Genomic DNA, 22,728 nt, shown 5'->3' on the forward strand with positions numbered 1-22,728 from the left:
ACACGACAGGGTAGGGGGTCCCCAGGGAAAGAACCAGCCATGGCTTTTTTGACCTAAGAGAAATCAATTTGGCCTATGCCTTCTGCATCTAAGCTTGGCTACAATCCTTGCCTCAGCAATTAATCTCAAGGGAAGTGCAGGAAGGCAGGAACAAAGGAAAACAGTCAGGAAACAATAGTTCAGAACAGAGTCTTAGTTCCTCCTCAGCGGATGTACTTAACACTCTGAAACACACCTTTGAGAGCTACAGGGACCAAGGGACCCAGCCAGGCGACGGTGCAATGATGATACAGAACTTTAATGACTACCGTCATGTGAAGCTTGAACTCTGTCTGCCTCTTCCCCAGTTCTAGGCTGAATTTTCTATTCTAGCTCCTTCACGAATATACACATACCCTTAGCTTAGAAGTTCCCCAACTTTGCTGTTTGGTGAGACACTGCTTTGGAAAAGAGCCCAAGTGATCTCCTTACTTGTTGCAAATAATAAATCCTTACTTTTCCTTACCCCTACTAAATGAATGAATGAATGAAATAATAAATAAATTTTAAAAAGTGGGATCATAAAAGCACTTACACCTACAAGGTAGTTAAGGATTTTTGTTTGTTTGCGCTTTTTTTGCCTTTCCTCGAGCCGATCTCGCGGCATACGGAGGTTCCCAGGCTAGGGGTCAAATCGGAGCTGTAGCCACTGGCCTACACGAGAGCCACAGCAACGCAGGATCCGAGCCGCGTCTGCAACCCACACCACAGCTCACAGCAACGCCGGATCCTTAACCCACTGAGCAAGGCCAGGGATCAAACTTGCAACCTCATGGTCAGATTCGTTAACCACTGAGCCATGACGGGAACTCCAGTGGTTAAGGATATTATATGCAAGATTTCCCGCTGTGACGCAACAGGACAACAATCTCTGCAGTGCCAGGACACAGGTTTGATCCCCGGTCCAGCACAGGGAAAGGACCAGGTGTTGCCACAGCTGCCAGTGTAGGTCACAACTGTGGCTTGGATCTGACCCCTGGTCCGGGAACTCCAAAAACACATAAACAAATAACATTATATGCATAATGCAAGTAAAAAATCCAGTAGCTGATACAGAGAAGGTCTCGGTAAATTTCATTTTCCACTTCCAGGTGGCCCTTCTACTTGCTTGTGGTAACAGATTTAGTATTTCTGAGTCTGGTCAGGAAGGAACAAAAAATACTGATCCCTGTGGCAAAGGTTCCATCCCTAGCCCAAGAACTTCTACATGCCATGGGTGTGGCAGAGAAAAAAACAAACAACAAAAAACCCCACTAGGTTTAGCAGTAACAAACTAGTTTAGTCACTAATTAGCCAAGTAATTATGAGTAGCTTTTCTAGCCTTACTTCTAAGGTCATAAAGTCTGAATGTAAACCTGTAATTACAAATCGGCCTGAGAAATACCCAGGTGTCTCAGAAAATTAAAAATTGAAAGTTGAAAAGTATGCTCTGTGAAATTACTCCCGATCCAAGTAGAAGAAAATCCCCTTGAAATGTGTTAAATCCTTGCCCTGCTGAATATTTGCCAGAAGCCCTAACTACACATTTTCTTTTTCTTTATTTTATTTTTTTGCCTTTTCTAGGGCTGCTCCCACGGCATATGGAGGTTCCCAGGCTAGGGGTCGAATCGGAGCTGTAGCCGCCAGCCTACACCACAGCCACAGCAACATGGGATCCAAGCTGCGTCTGCAACCTACACCACAACTCCTGGCAACGCCGGATCCTTAACCCACTGAGCAAGACCAGGGACCGAACCTGCAACCTCATAGTTCCTAGTCGGATTCGTTAACCACTGTGCCACGACAGGAACTCCTAACTACATATCTTCTTACTCATACCATGTTCATGTCCTCAACATATGTCAAACAAAAATAAGACCAATAAGATTCCCATTTTTTGCCAGAATTTTTTAAAGAACATTTCTCATTAATGATTTTAGTCAAGAATGAGAGTACCATAATATAGAAAACCTAAATTTATTTGTTAAGCTATTACAAAGACAAAATGATTATCGGAAAAACTTTGAGGACTTCATCCCAATTTCACCTCTTCTTTTACGGAAACTGACCTATGGAGGCTGGAAATTAAAGGATATAACCTAAGACATTAGGACAGAACAGGCTGGTGGAACACAGGGCAAGGAGCAAAGCCTGGACAGAAGAACTCGTGTGAGTGGAAGTATGTGTGGCTGGAATATTTCTGAAGAGGCTCCCTTAAAGTTGATTACTCTGGGTCCCCAATTAGTAAAAAGACCCATATCCCTGTGGAGACTAAGTAGAGCCAGGATGTCTCTGAGATCTTTTTTTCTCTTTTAAGGAGCAATGGATCCTTAGGCCCTAAGGCGTCTATCCTACATTTGGCCTCTCTTTTTTCCACAGAGTCAACCTGCACCTTCAAGGGCCAGGACATTTCCTGCTGGGTTAGGAGGGAGCAGACAGTAAAGGCAGGAATTACAGGCCTATTCAGAGGGTACACCTGGTTTTGGGGTAAACCGATCAACTACAAATATCCTCTTGGTTAAGTTAATTCACCTTTGTTAATAAAGGTCATCGTTTCTTCTGCTGGGAACAACTTGTCTCAGTAAAGTCTGTCTCAGGAAAGAACTGGTTCAGGAAAGTTTTGGAGAAGGAAAAAGACTTTCACCGACACCCACTCCTCAGTGGAAGAGGTACCAAGTTCTCTCCTATAGTTATGAGCAGAATCTGAAAAACAAAAGGTTTACAGTGTTTATAATAATAAGAACTATTATTGATCGACTGCCTAGCCAAGAGTGCCAAGAGAATTAACATTTACTACCTCAGTCATTGCAACAATCTTGCCAGGGGGTTACTGTCATCCCCCTTTTTCAGAAGAAGAAACAGAATGAGAGAAGTTCTACGCCTTGTCCAATGTGGTAGAGTTACGATTCCACTAGTCATGTGCCTTCCCCTCCCCCATATCATTCCTTCAGAGGTCTTGGTTCCATTATCTTGAAATTTTTAATAGCTGCATATACACTCTAATTCTTTCTTGTTCACTCCTCAGAGGTAAATATAATATTATTATTATTATTATTATTATTTGTCTTTTTGCCTTTTCTAGGGCCACTCCCACAGCATATGGAGGTTCCCAGGCTAGGGGTCTAATCGGAGCTGTAGCCACCGGCCTACACCAGAGCCACAGCAACATAGGATCTGAGCCACATCTGCAACCTACACCATAGCTCATGGCAATGCCAGATCCTTAACCCATTGAGCAAGGCCAGGGATGGAACCAGAAACCTCATGGTTCCTAGTTGGATTCGTTAACCACTGAGCCACGATGGGAACTCCAGAGATAAATATAATTTTAAATGATAAAAATTTAGACATTGTTTGGAAATAAGGTCAATTATTCAGGTGAAGAACTTGAACAAACTGTATGAATAAAACATCTCTCCACTCCAGTTGCAGCATAAAATGAATAGAAAACAAATTATCAGCTCATGAAGAAGTTTGTAGCTATTTTACGGTCATTTCATCATAAAATTATATTACAAAGAGTCATAAGAATTCTCACCAAGAAACTGCTGTAATACCCCATTTGGGGGTAGTTCCCGTCATGGCTCAGCAGTTAATGAGCCCGACAAGGATCCATGGGGACGCAGGTTTGATCCCTGGCCTCGCTCAGTGCGTTAAGGATCCCACATTGCCATGAGCTGTAGTGTAGGTCGCAGACACGGCTCGGATCTGGCATTGCTGTGGCTGTGGTGTAGGCCAGAAGGTATAGCTCCAATTCAACCCCTAGCCCGGGAACCTCCATATGCTGTGGGTGCGACCCTTAAAAAAAAAAAAAGATTTAAAAAAAGAAAAATCCCGTTTGTGTAACCATCAATGTGATATATCAAATAAGTTTCTCATAATTCTTATTAAAATAGTTGGTATTCTCTGAATAGAAGAAATACGTTAAAAAAAAAAAAAAAAGAAAGAAAGACGCAGGTTCAATCCCTGGCCTTGCTCAGTGGGTTAAGGATCTGGTATTGCTGTGAGCTGTGGTGTAGGTCGCAGACATCATTCGGATCCAGCGTTGCTGTGCCTGTGATGTAGGCTGGTAGCTGTAGCTCCGATTCATCCCTTAGCCTGGGAACCTCCATATGTCGCAGGTGCTGCTCTAAAAAGACAAAAAATAAAATAAAGAATTTAAAAAAACAATTTGTTAAAGCCAGATCAAAAATATGTCTCTCAGTTTCAATAAAAATTACTGAAAAAATCCATATGATATAAAGAATGTTATAAATGAGAACTTGAAAAATAGGGAAGAAGACGTATGGGTACTGAAAAATTTCCCATGAAACAGAACAGTGAAGTACTGACTTCTGGTACTCTTAGATCTGAAGACTTAAGAGAGCTCCGGCTATCTGAACATTTTAGCTAAAGGAAAAGGAGACAGTGCTGATTTTAGACTAAATGGCTACTAATGACAGAAGTAAATGTTGTGGAGGAGTTCAAGTTGTGGCTCAGTGGAAAGGCATCTGACTAGCATCCATGAGGACACAGGTTTGATCCCTGGCCTCGCTCAGTGGGTTAAGGATCTTGCATTGCCGTGAGCTATATACAGCTCCGATTCGACCCCTAGCCTGGGAACCTCCATATGCTGTGGGTGCGGCCCTAAAAAGAAAAAAAAAAAAAAAAAAGCAGTAAATGCTGTGGAAATAAATATTTAAAGAAATGGATATAAGGAGTTCCCTGGTGGCTCAGCAGTTTAAGGATGTGTCACTGTCACTGCTGTGGTACAGGTTTGATCCCCTGCATGGGAGTTCTGCATGCCATGAGTGCAGCCAGAAAAAAAAAAAAAAGGACAGAGATGTAAGTCACTGAACTCTTAGATGATGATGATGATTTTGGCCTTGCCTGCAGCAGGTGGACCTTCCTGGGCCAAGGATAAACCCGAGCCACAGCAGCAACCCAAACCATTGCAGTAATGACGCAGAATCCTTAACGCCCTGTGCCGCAAGAGAACACCCTCTTAAGATTGTTATTATTACTTATCTTTTTAGTGCCGCACCCACGGCACATGAGAGTTCCCAGGCTAGGGATCGAATAGGAGCTCTAGGTGCTAGCTTACACCACAGCCACAGCAACTCTAGATCTGAGCTGAGCTGTGTCTACAACCTACTCCACAACCCACAGCAATGCCACATCCTTAACCCAGGGAGTGAGGCCAGAGATCAAACCCGTGCTCATGGATACTTTGTTACAACTGAGCCACAACAGGAACTCCTTAAGATTATTTTTAACAGCTCTACTGGCAGCAGCTGAGAAGAAAGGAAAGCACCATTATCACAATTCATGGTCCGTCTAAGAAGTAATGCTATCTATGCTCACAATGGTAAGAGTTTGGAAAGCCCATGCAACCTAAAATAACAAGGGAGCTCACAACCTAACTGGGTGACTAACACTGTACAAGAGTCAAGCCAAAATACATAAAATCTTGTCATGCTACTATTTGCTTTAATAAAATAAAGGACCCAAAGAATGCAAGAAAGCTAGTATTCAAGAAAATGCTCTAAGTTCAGTGGAAGGAGAGTGCTGTAACGGGACAAGTGGGAAAACAATTTAACAATGTAAAACTCTTCCAGTTTTTAAAGAAGAGCTGCGAATTACCAATCCTAGCTCTGTAGGATATAAACCAGCTACATGAACTTCAGTTATCTGATATATAGTTGAGATAATAAACAGGGACAAACTTCAGGCAAAAGTCATGAGAATGCGTCAAAGGAAAGAAAACTGGCAGTGAATTCAAGTCAGTCAAGAAAAGCAGGTATGAAGCAACTTGGGAAATGACAGCTCTTGGGCAGCCATGCATGGACATGCTAATAGTCTGGCAAAGCAGCCTTGAACACTAATTTGCCCGAGACCTTGGTTCTCCATTATTTTCAGAAGGAGGGACACCAATAAAAGATTATGAGTCAAGGCTTAAAATTAGACTGGAATTACTTCTACCTCCTCCCTAAATTGAACAGCAGTGAGCTGCAGCAAATCTCTGCTTTGAGTTTTCTGTTGAACATGTGCAGGTTTCAAACATCACAAGTGGGAAAAGGTGACTCAAGAGCAGAGCAGGACATGACCTCAGGCTTTGCCGCTCCTACCTACCAACCAGGGAATCTCTGTTCCAAAGGCTAACATCCTCCTCCTCACTGAAGATGGGTATGTCTCATTCTTCAACGTGCCTCAAGGCCTAGCAAGAGCCTGGCACGTGGTAAGCGCTCAGTAAATGCTGAACATCATCAGTAAAACCCGAACATCACCATGTCTGCAGATCTTGATTTCTTAAGGCGAAAAACTACGTAATTTAACATAGTTTCACAAATGGGAAACTAATATTTTTCCAAACTGCTCATTTTATAGAGTTCTCCCCAATTATGAAAACAAAAATTATTTCACATGATTTTCATGTTCAGTGACAAGACAGAATATATACTCACCCCAAAGCAGCATCGATGATTCTCAGTGATCAACATCTGCATCCTCAAACTGTCCAGCAACTGTTGGTGTAGTCTCTACCTCCATCCCATCTGAAGAAAAAGATCAATCACTGAGCAATAGTCTACGAAGCACTTCATTAAGAGGCAACTTATACTTCAACCAGAAGGAAGCTAGTGCCCTCTGCTGGTAAGAGTTGCAATTTCTGGAGCCCTCTTGCAGTAGTATAATGAATGCAACTAGTATCCATGAGGACGCAAGTTCCATCTCTGGCCTTGCTGAGTGGGCTGAGGACCCAGCATTGCCATGAGCAGTCGTGCAGGCTGGCAGCTACAGTTCCAATTCGACTCCTAGCCTGGAAACTTCCATATGCGGTAGGTACGGCCCTAAAAAGACCAAAAAAAAAAAAAAGTTGCTAATTCTTTCTTGCTAAAAAATTAGATCAAGGAACAGAGATAAAAAACACCACCTGTGGACTTAGGTCATGTTATAATTAGTCTAAGAGTTCTCTTGTGGCACAGCAGGTTAAGGATCTGGCATTGTCACTGCTGTGGCTTGGGTCGCTGCTATGACCTGAGTTTGATCCCTGGCCCAGGAACTTCCACATGCCATGACCGAAAACACCTAGTCTATACATTAACCACTTACTTTGCACTTCTCAACCTCAACACTGAAATAATACTAGATAGGGACTTTCAAACACAGTGAGCATCAAATGTTCACTCGTCACAGAACTGCTCTAGGTATTTACTGTGCAACTTTCTTTTAAATGTATCAAGTTCTAGCTTCATAAGTTTATACCATAATTCAGGAGAAAAGACAAAATAAGTAGAGAAAGGTTCTGGCTTATCTCTTTTTCTTAACGCATAAAAGCGGGGGGGCAGGGTTGACAAGGAAGAAAGCCCTCTGGAAAAGTCGTCCAAGGCTGCTTTCTCCACTGCCTCACCTCTCACTTACCCCGCAACAATTCAGTCCACCACAGACTGGATTCTGCCTGCAGCCCCTTCTGTGGCACCACACCACCAGGATATCCAAAGGCATGCAACACTTACCTAAAATTAACTCATCATCTTCACGCTGAAAATACTTCTCTTTCCAGTCTTACAAAAGGATACCTCTTATCTGCCCAATTCGGAAACCCCTACCACATCTCTAACTTCTGCTGCTTTTATCTCTTAAATATTTCTCAAATCTATTGTCTTTTGACAACCACCACCACTCCTTAATTTAGGCCACTATCACCCATCTAATCTAAATCATAAGCTATTTAATTTCTTTCCTCTAGTATTTCCCTCTGCAATTAATTTTTCGTATCATAGCCAGAGTCATCTTCTGAAACACTAAAACTAAAATTCTTCAGGGCTCTCCCAGATTATCAGGAAGCAGGCCTGCTGTGTTAAGTTTCTTGCCTCAATAAACTTGTCTTTTTCTACAAATAAATAAAACAAAATAAAAAATAAAGTTCTTCAATAGCATCCCACTGACCTACAGGTAAGCTGAAATTCTTTAACACTGCTTTCAAGTTTCTCATTTTTTTTCCCTTTTTTTTTTTTGGCTGCACCTGTGGCATGCAGATTCCCAGGCCCGGGTTGGAACCTAGGCCACTGCAAAGACAACACCAGATCCCTAACCCACTGAGCCAGAAGAGCTCGTCACGTTTCTTAAGGTATAGCCCAGTTCACTACACCTTTATCTGCTGCTATAATAACTATCCTTCAGACTCAAGAGATCAAGACATAATAAACTTTCAGGAGTTCCCGTCGTGGCGCAGTGGTTAGCAAATCCGACTAAGAAGCATGAGGTTGTGGGTTCGATCCCTGGCCTTGCTCAGTGGGTTAAGGATCCGGCGTTGCCGTGAGCTGTGGTGTAGGTGGGGAACCTCCATATGCCATGGGAAGCTGCCCTAGAAAAGGCAAAAAGACGAAAAGACAAAAAAAAATGCCTAGAACATTGCGAGTGATTAATAAATTGTTTAAAAAAATTAAAAAATAGAAAAAATAAATAAACTTTCAGTTCTCCAAAGCAAAAGGGTCTCTCTAACCTTGGACACGGCTGATCCCTTTACCTCTCTCCCCAACCTGCAATGCCCCTTCACCCAATTTACTTTTATTTATCTTTAGATCCTGGCTTAAATGTCGCCGACTTCATGAAGTTTGACTCTCCCTGACTATCCAAGCTGGGTGAAGGGTCCAGCCGATTCCACAGTTCCTCAAGCTTCCAATGCACTATGATACAGATCATCTCAATGCTATATCAGAATGCACTGTAACTGCCTAATTTACTTTCTTCTCCACTAGAATGCCATTGATAGATACAACCTCATCTCTCTTGAGTACTCTTACACTCTCTGTGCCTGGCACAGGAGCTCAGTAAACACCTCATACATAAATAAAAGAACATAAAGCACTCAAGTGCCAGCAGTAGGAATTTCACTATGTAAATATCAAAACATCATGCTGCATACATACCTTGAATATATACATAATTTTTATTTTAAAAATAAATCTTAAAAAAGAAAATGTACAGGTCAAACTAAATAAATGGCAAAAAGAGAGATGGGCAGCCAGGATGGGGAATGGTAAAGGATGAAGAAGTTTTATATATAGGCAACTCACAATATACTAATAAGGCTTAGGAATACAAGTCCAAAAATCTTACTGTAGCAATAAGTTTTTGTGACCTTATAAAAGTGGCTGCTATAAAGCATTAAATAAGGAATTTTACAATTAAAAACAAAAAAACCTTCAGAGATGAAAGGCTTTTCAATGTCCAAGAGCACATATCAGTCAAGCACTGTAATAAGAAAGGTAACATCTTGAATTCTTTCAGCTAACAGTTTAATAGAGCACTAGAAATCATGCTGATCCTCTAGCTCGACAGCCTATGTGAGAGGACCACCACCTAGGGCTTCAAATGGAGAGAAGACATAAAGAATAACAGAGTGACTCAAAGCCAAAACTTTTCCAAATTAAATATCCTAGAGTTTCAGCACCCACATGCTACGTGCATGGAGCTACTGATTACACCATTACGAGAGAAACTTAAATGTAACGATAAAAGAAAAACTCCAATAACCCTCTGTAACAACATTCTGCACCACAAAAACTTAGAAGTGTTAAGACTCTATAGGAACATACGGAGTTCGCATCATGGCTCAGCAGAAACGAATGTGACCAGCATCCATGAGGATGCCGGTTTGATCCCTAGCCCTACTCTCTGGGTTAAAGATCCGGTGTTGCCGTGAGTGAGCTGTGGTGTAGGTCACAGATGTGGCTCAGATCTGGCGTTGCAGTAGCTGTGGTGTAGGCCAGCAGCTGTAGCTCTGATTTGACCCCTAGCCTGGGAACCTCCATATCCTGCAGGTGCGGCACTAAGATTTAAAAAAAAAAAGACTACACCAACATAAAATACTAATATACAGCGAATACATACAAGATGCAAGAAATGCTCATAATAGGGCCTGACATATTGTTTTCACGTATTAGCTCATTTAGTCCATTCACCACCTATTAGCTGTCTGACCTCAAGCAAGTAATGTGACTTTCCTGTGCCTCAGTTTCTTCGTCTGGAAAATGAATATCATAACAGCATTTACCAGAGGGTTCTTGGAAGGATTAAATGAAGAAACACATATTCTGCGCTTAAATTGGGACACCGCACATAAGAGCACTATTTTATTGAGGGTACTAGGAACAAGACTGGAGACAAGTGGGGCAGACAGAGTTGTCCCTTCAGAGTCAGACAGAAGAGTTTGAATTTTATATGGTATCCATCATCGAGGGGACATCGTTACATAGAACACAAGGTGTTCTCAGAAGATTAATACGGCGCAGTGAGCTGGAGGAAGGGATGACTGACACAAAAAAATTTACCATCATAGGAGTTCCCATTGTAGCTCAGTGGTTAACGAACCTGACTAGCATCCATGAGGACGCGGGTTCAATCCCTGACCTCACTCACTGGGTTAAGAATCCGGCATTGCCGTGACCTGTGGTGTAGGTTGCAGACGTGGCTCGGATCCCACGTTGCTGTGGCTCTGGTGTAGGCCTGCAGCTACAGCTCTGATTGGACCCCTAGCCTAGGAACCTCCATATGCCTCAGATGTGGCCCCAGAAAGACAAAAAAAAAAAAAATTACCATCATAAATCCAGTGTGAGAAGAAAATGGCCTAGGTTTGGAGGACAGCAATAGTTACAGCAAGGAGATCTGAAAAATCATTTAAAGGAAAAATGCACAGACCTCAGAATTAAACTGGATAAGAGAATAAATAGTAAAATCTGAGTCAAAAGAATACTTTAAGATTCTAATTGAGGGGAGTTCCCGTCGTGGCGCAGTGGTTAACGAATCCGACTAGGAAACATGAGGTTGTGGGTTCGGTCCCTGGCCTTGCTCAGTGGGTTAAGGATCCGGCATTGCCGTGAGCTGTGGTGTAGGTTGCAGACGCGGCTCGGATCCCGCGTTGCTGTGGCTCTGGCGTAGGCCGGTGGCTACAGCTCCTATTCGACCCCTAGCCTGGGAATCTCCATATGCCGCGGGAGCAGCCCAATAAATAGCAAAAAAGACCAAAAAAAAAAAAAAAGATTGTAATTGAAACAGAATATTTAGAAAAAGGAACCAGTCTAATAGGGAAAGTATTTACAAAGAGGCTTACAAATACAAGATGAAACAGTTAAAGCCGTCTGTTTAAGGTACAGATGTTTGTCAATAAAAGAGAGCCCCAAATTTCCTGAACGCTGCCTAGCCCTTTACATCAACTGACTACCCTACTTTTGCAAATAACCACGGAGGAATTCATTTAAAAAATAAAAATGGCAGCATCAATGTGGGCACACACACACAAACAGGAAAACTGGAAAGACATGCAGCAGAAAATTAATAGGAGTCTCTCAATTAGAATTATACTATATTTTTCATTTCTTCTTTGCCTGTGCCCATTACAAATTTTTTTTTTTTTGTCTTTTTGCTATTTCTTGGGCCGCTCCAGCGGCATATGGAGGTTCCCAGGCTAGGGGTCCAACCTACACCACAGCTCAAGGCAACGCCGGATCGTTAACCCACTGAGCAAGGGCAGGGACTGAACCCGCAACCTCACGGTTCCTAGTCGGATTCGTTAACCACTGCGCCACGACGGGAACTCCCCATTACAAATTTTTGACTATGAACATAGATTATTTTTATAGTTAGGGGAAAAAGTTTTAAAAAATTTACAGAGAATTCCCATTCTATGTAATTCTACATTTGCTTCCTACACTGTAAAGAGTTAAATTCTGAGGTTTTTCTGTCTTAGAGCTTCGAAAAGAACTATGTAAGTCTCTCCGTAACTTCCTCTGTTGCTCAAGTGACCAACTGACTGTTCATAGTGAAGAAAAAGGATACTCACCTTCATAATCTCTTATTGAATCTTCTGTCCGGACTCCAGCCATGTTGTACTGGCTGCTCACAGACTGCGAAAGCATTCCTTCTAATCTCTCCAACGTGGCTTGGCCTTCTGCTGTCAAATGGGATAATCCTTCTTCATAGGTGTAAAATGTAGGGATGTCCCCCTGCCCTTGTTCTAAATAAATAAAAAGCTTGTAAGCTATTATAAAATAATTAGGGGGGGAAAAAAGGATAATCAATAATATAGTTACTGGAGTTCCCATTGTGGCTCAGTGGTTAACGAATCCAACTAGGAACCATGAGGTTGTGGGTTCGATCCCTGGCCTTGCTCAGTGGGTTAAGGATCTGGTGTTGCCGTGAGCTGTGGTGCAGGTTGCAGACATGGTTCTGATCCTGTGTTGCTGTGGGTGTGGCATAGGCCAGCGGCTACAGCTCTGATTAGACCCCTAGCCTGAGAACCTCCATATGCCACGAGTGTGGCCCTAGAAAAGACAAAAAGAAAAAAATTAGAAATTCTGGAAAAAACAGACAGGATTAAAAAATTAAACTACCCTCAAAATCTCAGCAAAGATGAGAATGTATTTAGGTAGATGGAGGAGAATCCCAGAAATGAGTTTGTCTCAGGCCAGAAAGTAGGTACATACGGAGGGAAAAGGACTTGGAGACTCAAACTGGTACACATGAGGCCAGTGGGAAAAAGAAAAAAAGAACAGGAGGCACCCCAAGCAACACGACTCTAAACCAACCAGTGACTGCATTCTGCCCTGGGGAGGTAAAGGGAAATATTCTTAGATAAACAAAGTCCCGCTCTGGGTAAAGGAAACTACACGGGCAATGAGTGTTTGAAGGGAGAGGTTAGAGATGCTCCAAGTGGAGGAGGAGGAGGTTTCTCTTCTGGGAGCAGCAGCATAAACTTAAAAGACCCTCCCGACTACCCATTTTCCTACCTATCATCTTCCTTCCATTTTCTTCCTCCAATTCTATTTTTTGTCCTCAAGCTTCGGAATCCCATAAAACTTTGCGACTTGGCTTAGATGTGAATTGTACCATTCACTTTTATTTAAAACCATACCATATGGATATCTGGAGATAAAGAACTACAATCCCACATCCTTACACAAACGGATGCTTGAAACGAAACACACACAGAAACACTCTTATAAAATCCTTGCTACCAACCATGTGCTTCCACATCATATTCTTCTCCATCGTAATCATCTGAATCTTCATCCTCGGGATCTGGGTGCAAAGCCTGGCATTCGCACATTGCAGTGAACATTGCCTCCACTGGACAAGGAAATTAAAATTTTGTCATCAATTTTTTCCCTGATCAGTGTGTAATAAAAATTTAACAAAATAACCATCAGTGCAAATAAATTTAATGAGTAGACAAGAGGTACACGAGGATCACAACATTTACAAAATCTGCCAGGTTCTAAGACGAACCAATCTTGTAAAGTACTTGATAATAGATAAGTCACAAAATAATAAGAGTTCATTCTGAAATATTATTGAGATCTCTTCATGCATGGTTGGATTTTCTGAGTAAAAGCATCAGTGTCTTAGTCAGACCACTGGCACCAGAGTAAAGCCCACCAAGCAGGCAGGGCTCTTTTTTTTTTTTTTTTTTGGCTTTTTAGGGCATACGGAAGTTTCCAGGTTAGGGGGCGAATTGGAGGTGCAGCTGCAGGCCTACGCCACAGCCACAGCCACACGAGATTCAAGCCACATCTGTGATCTACACCACAGTTCACGGCAATGCCGGACACCTAACCCACTGAGAGAGGTCAGGGATCAAACCCACTTCCTCATGGATGCTAATCGGATTCATTTCTGCTGTGCCACGACGGGAACTCCCAGGCAGGGCTCTTTTCAGCTTTCCAGGCATCTTTCATTTTAGAATTGCCAGGAGACCTCTGTCCTTTTTCCAGTAAAATTCGCAGACAACAGCACCAAGTCCATGAAAATAACTAGATTTCTTCATTCGCAAAACACCCCTGAGCCTACCATACTCTCACTTCATTCATAATCTTATTATATTAATAAGTATCTGGTCCTCAATGATATTCCATATGCTAAAATGAAGAAAAAACAATAGAACAGAGCTAATAAAGGTAAAGGAGTATGTGTGGATATGGATGGAAGGAATGCTTGGTATTTAAAGGGAAAAGAGTCAATTCCAAATAACACTCACATGCTGATTTATCACTAGGCACAAATCTAAATTCAGCAATAGGTTCCATATCATCATCACTGTCTTCCTCTTCTTCATCGGCAACAGATTCTTTCAATTCTTCTAGAAATGAAATAAAAAATAGCTTTTTAATGATGTTATTTGTTTTTAAAAACAGAGGCCTAAGCAAATTCCTAAAAGCATGCTTATTGACATATCAAAATACTGCATTTTTTTCCTTCAAATTACAGGAACATAGTTATTTTGAAGCTAAAAAAGACTCTGGAGAGTTTCTCTGGTCTAATTACATTGTACTTGAGTAAGTCCGAAGGATTCCAAGCCCTATCAAGGTCATGGTGGGAGGCGAGGAAACCCAAACACTCAGGCCTCTAACAAGCAGAGTTCCACTGTCATGTCTACTTCTCCTTTCACCTTGAGACAAGGACCCAAGAACAGGTTGTAAACTACTAATGTGATTCACCATCAACAATTTACAGGTAAGAAAAGGAAGGTCAGAGTTCACTTGTGGTGCAGCGTGTTAAGGATCCAGCGCTATCATGGCAGCAGCTTGGGTTGCTGCTGTGGCACAGGTTCAAACAATGGCCTATTTCCACATGCCGTGGGTGTAGCCAAAAAATAAAACAAAAAAAACAACAACAAAATTGCAAAAAAAAAAAAAAAGTGGGGCGTTCCCGTCATGGCTCAGTGGTTAACGAATCCGACTAGGAACCATGAGGTTTTAGGTTCGATCCCTGCCCTTGCTCAGTGGATTAAGGATCCGGCGTTGCCGTGAGTTGTGATGTAGGCTGCAGACGTGGCTCAGATCCCTGGTTGCTGTGGCTCTGGCGTAGGCCGGTGGCTACAGCTCCGATTAGACCCCTAACCTGGGAACCTCCATATGCCGCGGATGCGGTCCTAGAAAAGAAAAAAAAAAAAAAAAGTGGGAGCTCCCATCATGGCGCAGTGAAAACGAATCCGACTAGCATCCATGAAGACACAGGTTTGATCCTTGGCCTTGCTCAGTGGGTTAAGGACCCGGCACTGCTGTGAGCTGTGGTATAGGTCGAAGACAAGGCTTGGATCCCACATTACTTGGATCCTGCAGGCAAGGTGTAGGTCAGTGCCTGCAGCTCCGATTCAACCCCTAGCCTGGGAACCTCCATATGCTGCGGGAGCAGCCCAAGAAATGGCAAAAAGACCAAAAAAAAAAAAAAGAAAGAAAGAAAGAAAGAAACATAAATACACAAAAGTACAGAATTCTAAGTACAAGTATATAGAAAATAAAAGGCGATGTCCAAATTATTTTACTGTGCTGAAATTTTGCTTAACATATTATCCAAAATAAGTCAATGGCTTGAATATTATATTGATTGTGATCAAAGAGTATTTTTTGACATATAATAGGCTACCAGAGGAAGCTTAAGATTAAATCATGCCATACATACCTCCAAATTTGGCATTCACCATAACATACAAATGCTCTCGAGGATAGGCATTTAGGTCCCTGGATACTGCATGCAAACTAATGGTGGGGTATTCCAGTGAGAATCCTAATCCAGAGCCATCTAACCAAGACAGGCGGCTGAAAAACATATTTTAAGTAGATTATTTTAAGAACTTAAATCCTTACTTAATATCCTTAAATTTATAAAGGTTCAGCTTGGACACTTCTACAAATGAATAAAATGCAAAGCATATTGTTTACAAATATTCTCAAAATGAGAAAATTCAGTAGTAGGAATTGAATTTAAGACCAGTTCTGTTACATTCTGTTTTCCTCTAGCTAAATATTCAAACAGATTCGAAATGCAATTTAAGTCACGTGGGTTTCTATGCCTTTTTACTCGTGTTCTTAGTTGGAATGTCTTCAGGCACCTTCTTTGCTTTTGCAAAGGCTCTTCATCTGAGTAAGTCCCAGCCTCTCCATGAGTCCTCCCTATAATTACTCCAGTTCATAATATTGTTTCTTTTTCTAAATTCCACTTGTGCTCAGCTATATCTTTGAGGACTTAACTCTGCGGTAATGAATCTTATATGTACCCTAGCAGAATGTGAGCTACCGGACAAAACTTATTATATTCCCTCATTTAACATTTTTCAAAAACCACTAGCGTAATGATTAGCAGGTTTAGTATGCAATAAATACTCAGGATTTACTAATTTTTCCACTAACCCTACATTAAATGACATACACATGAAATGGCTATAATCATACCACAAGTTGGAAAATAATCTTCATATTGAAAGGCAGACTACATGAAGCCTTTCATCTATTCTGCTGCTTTAAGAGAAAGCCTAAAACAAGCAAAGATTAGTTTTCCTTCAAAAGTGCTCCTAGATGCAAATATTGTATTGCTATAACAAAGGAAACATCACAAAAAACATTATATTTAAGTTGAGTAAGGGCTGGCTACTTGTTTGGTAATCTTCACCCATCTGGAACTGTAGCACTCAGCAAGGAAAAAAGCAGAAAAAAAGATCCTTAAAACACACATACACAAAGTTAATGCAATAAAAATTAATGCAATATAGTGGTTGCATAGGGTTTAAGGAAAACAGAAAGTGACGGCTAATGGGTATTGGTTTCATTGGGGGGCAGTGAAAATATTCTAAAATTGTGTTGATGGCTGCACAACTCTGTAAACAGACTAATAACCACTGAATTGTATACTTTAATTACATGATTGCATGTTATATAAATTATCTCCATAAAGTTGTTATTTTAAAAAGAAGTTAATACAGGAGTTCCTGTCGGGGCTCAGCGGAAACAAATCTGACTAGGAACCATGAGGACGCAGGTTCAATCCCTGGCCGTGAGCTGTGGTGTAAGTTGAAGACTCGGCTCAGATCTGGCTTGCTATGGCTGTGACGGAGGCCAGCAGCTGAAGGTCCGACTCAACCCCAGCTCGGGAACCTCCATATACTGCAGGTGCAGCCCTAGAAAGACAAAAGAAAGAAAGAAAAAAGAAAAAGAAATGAATGTAATAAAACCCCCAGCTAGTTCTATTTTTTATACAACTACAACAAGCATGCCATCTGATTTCTAACTGGGCAAAACTAAATACAACAGAAGAAGCTAGGACTCCCCTGTGCAGGAACAAGGACAGTGCAGGAGGTCTGAGATAATCCACATTCAATGGAACAGGAGGCTGAAGTGTAAACTGAAGTGTAAAAAGGAAATCAACGTCTAATAGTCTAATAGCACAATACAAGTATATGACACAAGGTCCTCACTTATTAAAAAGCAAAGGCTGGAGTTCCTGTCATGGCGCAGTGGTAGCAGCCCTAGAAAAGGCAAAAAGACAAAAAAAAAAAAAGGCAAAGGCAGGCTTCCCATTGTGGGTCGGTGGGTTAGGTACCCCACAGAGTATTTGTGAGGATGCAGGTTTGATTCCCGGCCTTGCTCAGTGGGTTAAGGATATGGCCTTGCCACAAGCTGAGGCATAGGTCATGGATGCTGCTCAGATCCGGCACTGCTGTGGCTGTGGTGTAGACTGGCAGCTGCAGTTCAGATTCGAACCCTAGCCTGGGAATCTCCGCATGCCACTGGTGCAGCCCTAAAAAAAAAAAAAGGCAAAACAAAAAAGAAAAAAAAAATCAAAAGCAAGAAAATATGCACTGTCATTTAGTAAGATTTCCCTTCAACATGAGATTTTTTTGTTTGTTTTTGTCTTTTGTCTCTTTAGGGCCACACTCATGGCATATGGAGGTTCCCAGGCCAGGGGTCAAATTGGAGCTGTTGACGCTGGCCTACACCACAGCCACAGCAACGTGGAATCCGAGCCTGCAACCTACACCGCGGCAATGCCAGATTCTTAACCCACTGAGCGAGGCCAGGGATCAAACCCACAACCTAATGGTTCCTAGTCGGATTTGGTTCCCCTGAGCCATGATGGGAACTCCCTACAACTATATAATTTTAAGCAAATAAACTCCTTTTTCTCACCTTAAAAGTCCCTTGACATTATCACATTTCAGAAAGGAGTATTCCAAATTTGGGTGTCTAAATGTTTTCAAATACCAGAGCCACAAAACTCTCTTTAATAACTGAATAAGGAGATGGAAAAACTGAAATATAAGCATAGACTCAGTGCCTATTAAATTATGGCTTTCACTTTTAAAAGCATGTAATAACTACCCTCGAGTTCCTTACTGCTGGCAGGACATAAATGCTACCTCACCAAGCATTTCTTGTGGAGCTCTGATAATCTCAAATATGAAGATGGATTATGTACTCTACAGAAGAAGGTTTCACTTAAAAGCAACATTTACTCTGATCACTAAGTTGTGGTTTTGTCTTTTTGCCTCTTTTTTTTTTTTTTTTTTTTTTGTCTATTTGCCTTTTCTAGGGCTGCTCCCACAGCATATGGAGATTCCCAGGCTAGGGGTCGAATCAAGAGCTGTAGCCACCGGCCTAGGCCACAGCCACAGCAACACGGGATCCGAGCCGCATCTGCGACCTACACCAAAGCTCACAGCAATGCCGGATCGTTAACCCACTGAGCAAGGGCAGGGATTGAACCCGCGACCTCATGGTTCCTAGTCGGATTTGTTAACCACTGCGCCACGACGGGAACTCCATTAAGTTTTGATTTTTATTTATTCTCTTTTCATATATTCTAGAAGAAAAGCCCTTCAAAATCAAAACGTCTAATTAACTATATCCAGTCCCTAAGAAACCATGAGTCACAAAAGAGGAAAACAGGAATTAGAAAGCCTGTCAAGAGGCAAAGGAACCTCCTGCTAACCTCCAATGCGGTTGTGTAAGTACCATCAGTGTACTTTATTCCCAGCACAGGGAGAAAAACAGGACAGAAAACTAAGAGGTCTTAAATTTGCACTGGCTTAATTATTTGTTGAAAAATTAATTTTGTAATAAGACATTTGAAAATGCATTGTTTATAGGTTACCTATTTTAATTATTTTATTTCACCTGTTTCTTTCTTTTTTTTTTTTTTAGGGCTGCACCCACAGCATACGGAGGTTCCCAGGGTCTGGGTTGAATTGGCAACGTGGGAGCCAAACCGTGACTGCAAGCTACACCACAGCTCACAGCAATGGTGGAGGCTTAACCCACTGAGCAGGGTCAGGCACTGAACCCACGTCCTCATGGACACCAGCCAGGTTCGTTACTGCTGAGCTGCGACAGGAACTCCAATTCCATCTGAATCAAATGCTCTGTTGTGAATGATTCATGACTCTGTTCCCTTTCTTATTTGGAGAAAAAGTCAACTTCCTATGAAAATTAAGCTTTGACAATAAGCCCTAGAGTAATTTGAGAAACCACCTAAAACTAAATCAAACCCTGCCTCTCTTTGCCTAAAATCCTAAAATACCGTCCCTCAAACCAAGCTCATGACAAGGCTCTCTTCTCTAGTTTTACTGTATTTCACTCTTTCTCCCTTGGACCCTTGGATGAAGAAGTGTGGGGCTGCGAATGTGCATGCGTTACACACTTATATCCTGGCAGACAATACTGTTTCTCACCCTAGCCTCTGAGCACCTTGTTTCTTCTAATTGGAACATTTCTTTTCAGCCCCATCTCACTCTTATTCCTCATCTGTTACACCCTCTAGGAACCCTTCCCAGTTTGTTGAGACCTTGATTCTATCAAGATTTGGAAAATCAAGGTGGGAAAAAACAAAAGGGGGCAAGAGACCACAGAGGTAAAGCTAGCATTGAGTAAAGAGGGGTGAACAGGAGTTCCCGTCGTGGCGCAGTGGTTAACGAATCCGACTAGGAACCAGGAGGTTGCGGGTTTGGTCCCTGCCCTCGCTCAGTGGGTTAACGATCCGGCGTTGCCGTGAGCTGTGGTGTAGGTTGCAGACGCGGCTCGGATCCTGTGTTGCTGTGGCTCTGGCGTAGGCCGGTGGCTACAGCTCCGATTCGACCCCTAGCCTGGGAACCTCCATATGCCGCGGGAGCGGCCCAAGAAATAGCAACAACAACAACAACAACAAAAAAGACAAAAAAAAAAGAGAGGGGTGAACAAAAGTGTCCAAGGGGCTGGTAATACTCTATCCTTAACCTGGCGGTGTTATGCAGGTGTTATGTTAGTTTAATTTTAATTCCTTAAACCACACATTAATTTATATTCTTTTCCGTATGTATATTTTACAAAAATATTTTATTAAAGAAGCAAAAGATTTGTTAATGGAAAGCTGAATAAAGAAAAACAATTTTCTTTTTCCACCGCGCCCATGCATATGGAAGTTCCCAGGCCTGGGATCGAATCCAGATCCTTAACCCACTGCACCAGGCCGGGGATTGAAAGGGCACCTTTGCAGAGACAACGCCAGATCCTTAATCTGCTAGGCCACAGCAGGAGCTCTGGAAACAAAGAAATTTTTTTAAATTGATAAGAGCTTAAAAGGAGTTTGTAATTCCTCAGTGTGATAACTGTACTGTAGTTATTATACAAAAGAATACCCTTATTCTTAGGAGACTTTTGCTCATGTATTTATAGGTGAAGTGACAACGTGTCTGAAACTCTGAAAAAACTCAGAAAAAAGAGATAAATGTGGCAAAATGTCAGCAACTGATGAATCCTTGGTGAAGGGGCTATGGGTATTAACAACACCTGCAACATTTCTTTAGGTCTGAAATTTTTCCAAAAGAAAAAACAAGTATAAAACCTTTCCAAAACAGGAGTTATACTACAGAAGAGCCAATACACAGAGAAGCCATGGAGAAAAAGGGATTCTGTAGGGGCTAGGACTGTATCTGTGTTCCACTTTCCACCCCTTAAAAGAAACTGCTCCCCCAAGATCACTAAAGATCTCTTTGTCGATACCCAACAGGTGCTTCTCAGATGTGATTTTATTTGACTGCTCCTCCCTCTTAAGTCTCTTCTTCCATAATCTCTTGGGGTAGCTGTGTCTCCAGGTTTCCATCCTTGGCCTTCTTATCTACCCATCTTTAGTACCACTCTCCCAAGAAACCCCTTCATATGTGCAACTAATTCACACATATCCAGACTAAACTCGTGAACTGCTCCTTACCCCAAACTTGCTTTCCTTCCCATCCACATTTCCTATCTCAGTGACTAGTCAAACTCCTAAGTTTGCTCAATGACTAGATTTCCCTCTAAACCAAGCATTCTTTACATTTTTTGTGCCCTCTATGGCAGGAGGTTTTGGCCCCCATGACTTTCATATATTCTGGTGTCAAGCCTGTGAATATATTAGGTAACATGGCAAAAGGGGCTTTGTGTATGTAATTAAGGATACTAATCAATTGAAGACAAAATAGGGAGGTTATCCTGGCACATGTGTGTGAGTCCCATAGAATCATGTAAGCTCTTTTTCTTTTTTAGGGCCGTAGCCAGGGCATATTAAAGTTCCCAGGCTAGGGGCCCAATCAGAGCTGCAGCTGCCATCCTACACCACAGGCACAGCGATGCCAGATCTGAGCCACATCTGCGACCTACACCACAGGTCACAGCAAGGCCAGGTCCTTAACCCACTGAGCAGGGTGAGGGATCAAACCGGCATCCTCATGGATACTAATCTTGGGTTATTGCTGAGTCCAGGGGGAACTCCCATGTGAGCTCTTATAACCAGAAAATTCTCCCTGGCTGTAAACAGCAGAAACAAACGTCAGAGAGATTTGAAGGACAGGGAGAAAACAATGTGCCATTGTTGGCTTGAAGATGAATGAACCGGAGTTCCCTTTGTGGCACAGCGGAAAGGAATCCAACTAGGAGCCATGAGGATGCGAGTTTGATCCCTGGCTTCACTCAGAGGGTGGGGGATCCGGTGCTGCCTTGAGCTGCGCTGTAGGTCGCAGACACCGGCTCAAGATCCCACGTTGCTGTGGCTGTGGTGTAGGCTGACAGCTGTAGCTCCAATTGGACCCCTAGCCTGGGAACTTCCATATGCCCTGGGTGAGGCCCTAAAAAAAAAAAAAAAAGAATGAACTATGTCCTGGAAATAGGTACCTCTATTCTGCCACCTCGATATTTAAGACATATCTATGTGACAATGAAAGTACTCAAATAAAAAGGCGATTCCTTCCAGGAATGACAATGAGAGTAAGGTCCCTCTGGATAGAACCCAGCCTCCCTGAAACGGAGGATGTTCCTCTTCCCACCCACACCTACAGAAAGAAACCTATACGCCTTACCCAAACTTTCAAAACCCTGCACAGTCTGCCCTAAACCTACAAACCTGCCCAGGGCAACAGCTCTCACGCCTGCTCATCGCAGAAGGCAGGCACATGGATGACTCTAACTCAGGGCCTGGAAACTCAACATTTTAAAACGACACCCTTGAGGGAGAGCCACACTCTATCGGACCGCGGGGAAAAAGCGTAATTAAAGAGGAGAGCCCCCGGCCTGAAGAAGAGAGAAGAGGCGGCACCGAGGACAGGACACTGGAACAATCGAGTCTTCCTCTCAGCAGCCCGCCCCGCAGCCCCCGAGGCGGTGGTCTCGCCCCCGATCGTCCCTAAGGCCGGCGCCCCGGGGAGGCGGCGCGCAGGCCGCCCGCACTAGAGAACAGGGACCCTACCTCTCCGCGATGTAAAGAGTGCCAGTGCCCAAGCCCTTCCCGTTCAGCACAGCCTCCGTATTTGGCTGCTGCTGCCGGAGCCCCTCAGCCGACCCAGGCGGCGGGAAACTTCTGAGGAAGCTCATTGCAGCAGGGAGCTCGCAGACACAGGCCGCCAGCGAGCCGAAGCACCACAAACCCCGCTCGCAGCGTCCCGCCCCGGAAACG

General features: G+C 42.7%; 1 protein-coding gene across 1 annotated transcript; it reads right to left on the minus strand.

Moving 5' to 3' along the window:
• Window positions 1–1,979: 1,979 nt before the first annotated feature.
• On the minus strand, window positions 1,980–22,728 carry CLNS1A (chloride nucleotide-sensitive channel 1A). Its single transcript, XM_047753318.1, has 7 exons — window positions 22,522–22,728; window positions 15,457–15,593; window positions 14,033–14,134; window positions 13,018–13,125; window positions 11,840–12,013; window positions 6,462–6,551; window positions 1,980–2,721 (listed from the first exon to the last, which is right to left on the minus strand). The coding sequence occupies exons 1-6, from the start codon at window positions 22,644–22,646 to the stop codon at window positions 6,484–6,486; spliced, it is 714 nt and encodes a 237-aa protein (XP_047609274.1). The 5' UTR covers window positions 22,647–22,728; the 3' UTR covers window positions 1,980–2,721; window positions 6,462–6,483.

This window comes from Phacochoerus africanus, chromosome 11 (assembly GCF_016906955.1).
Source record: "Phacochoerus africanus isolate WHEZ1 chromosome 11, ROS_Pafr_v1, whole genome shotgun sequence".
NCBI lineage: Eukaryota > Metazoa > Chordata > Mammalia > Artiodactyla > Suidae > Phacochoerus > Phacochoerus africanus.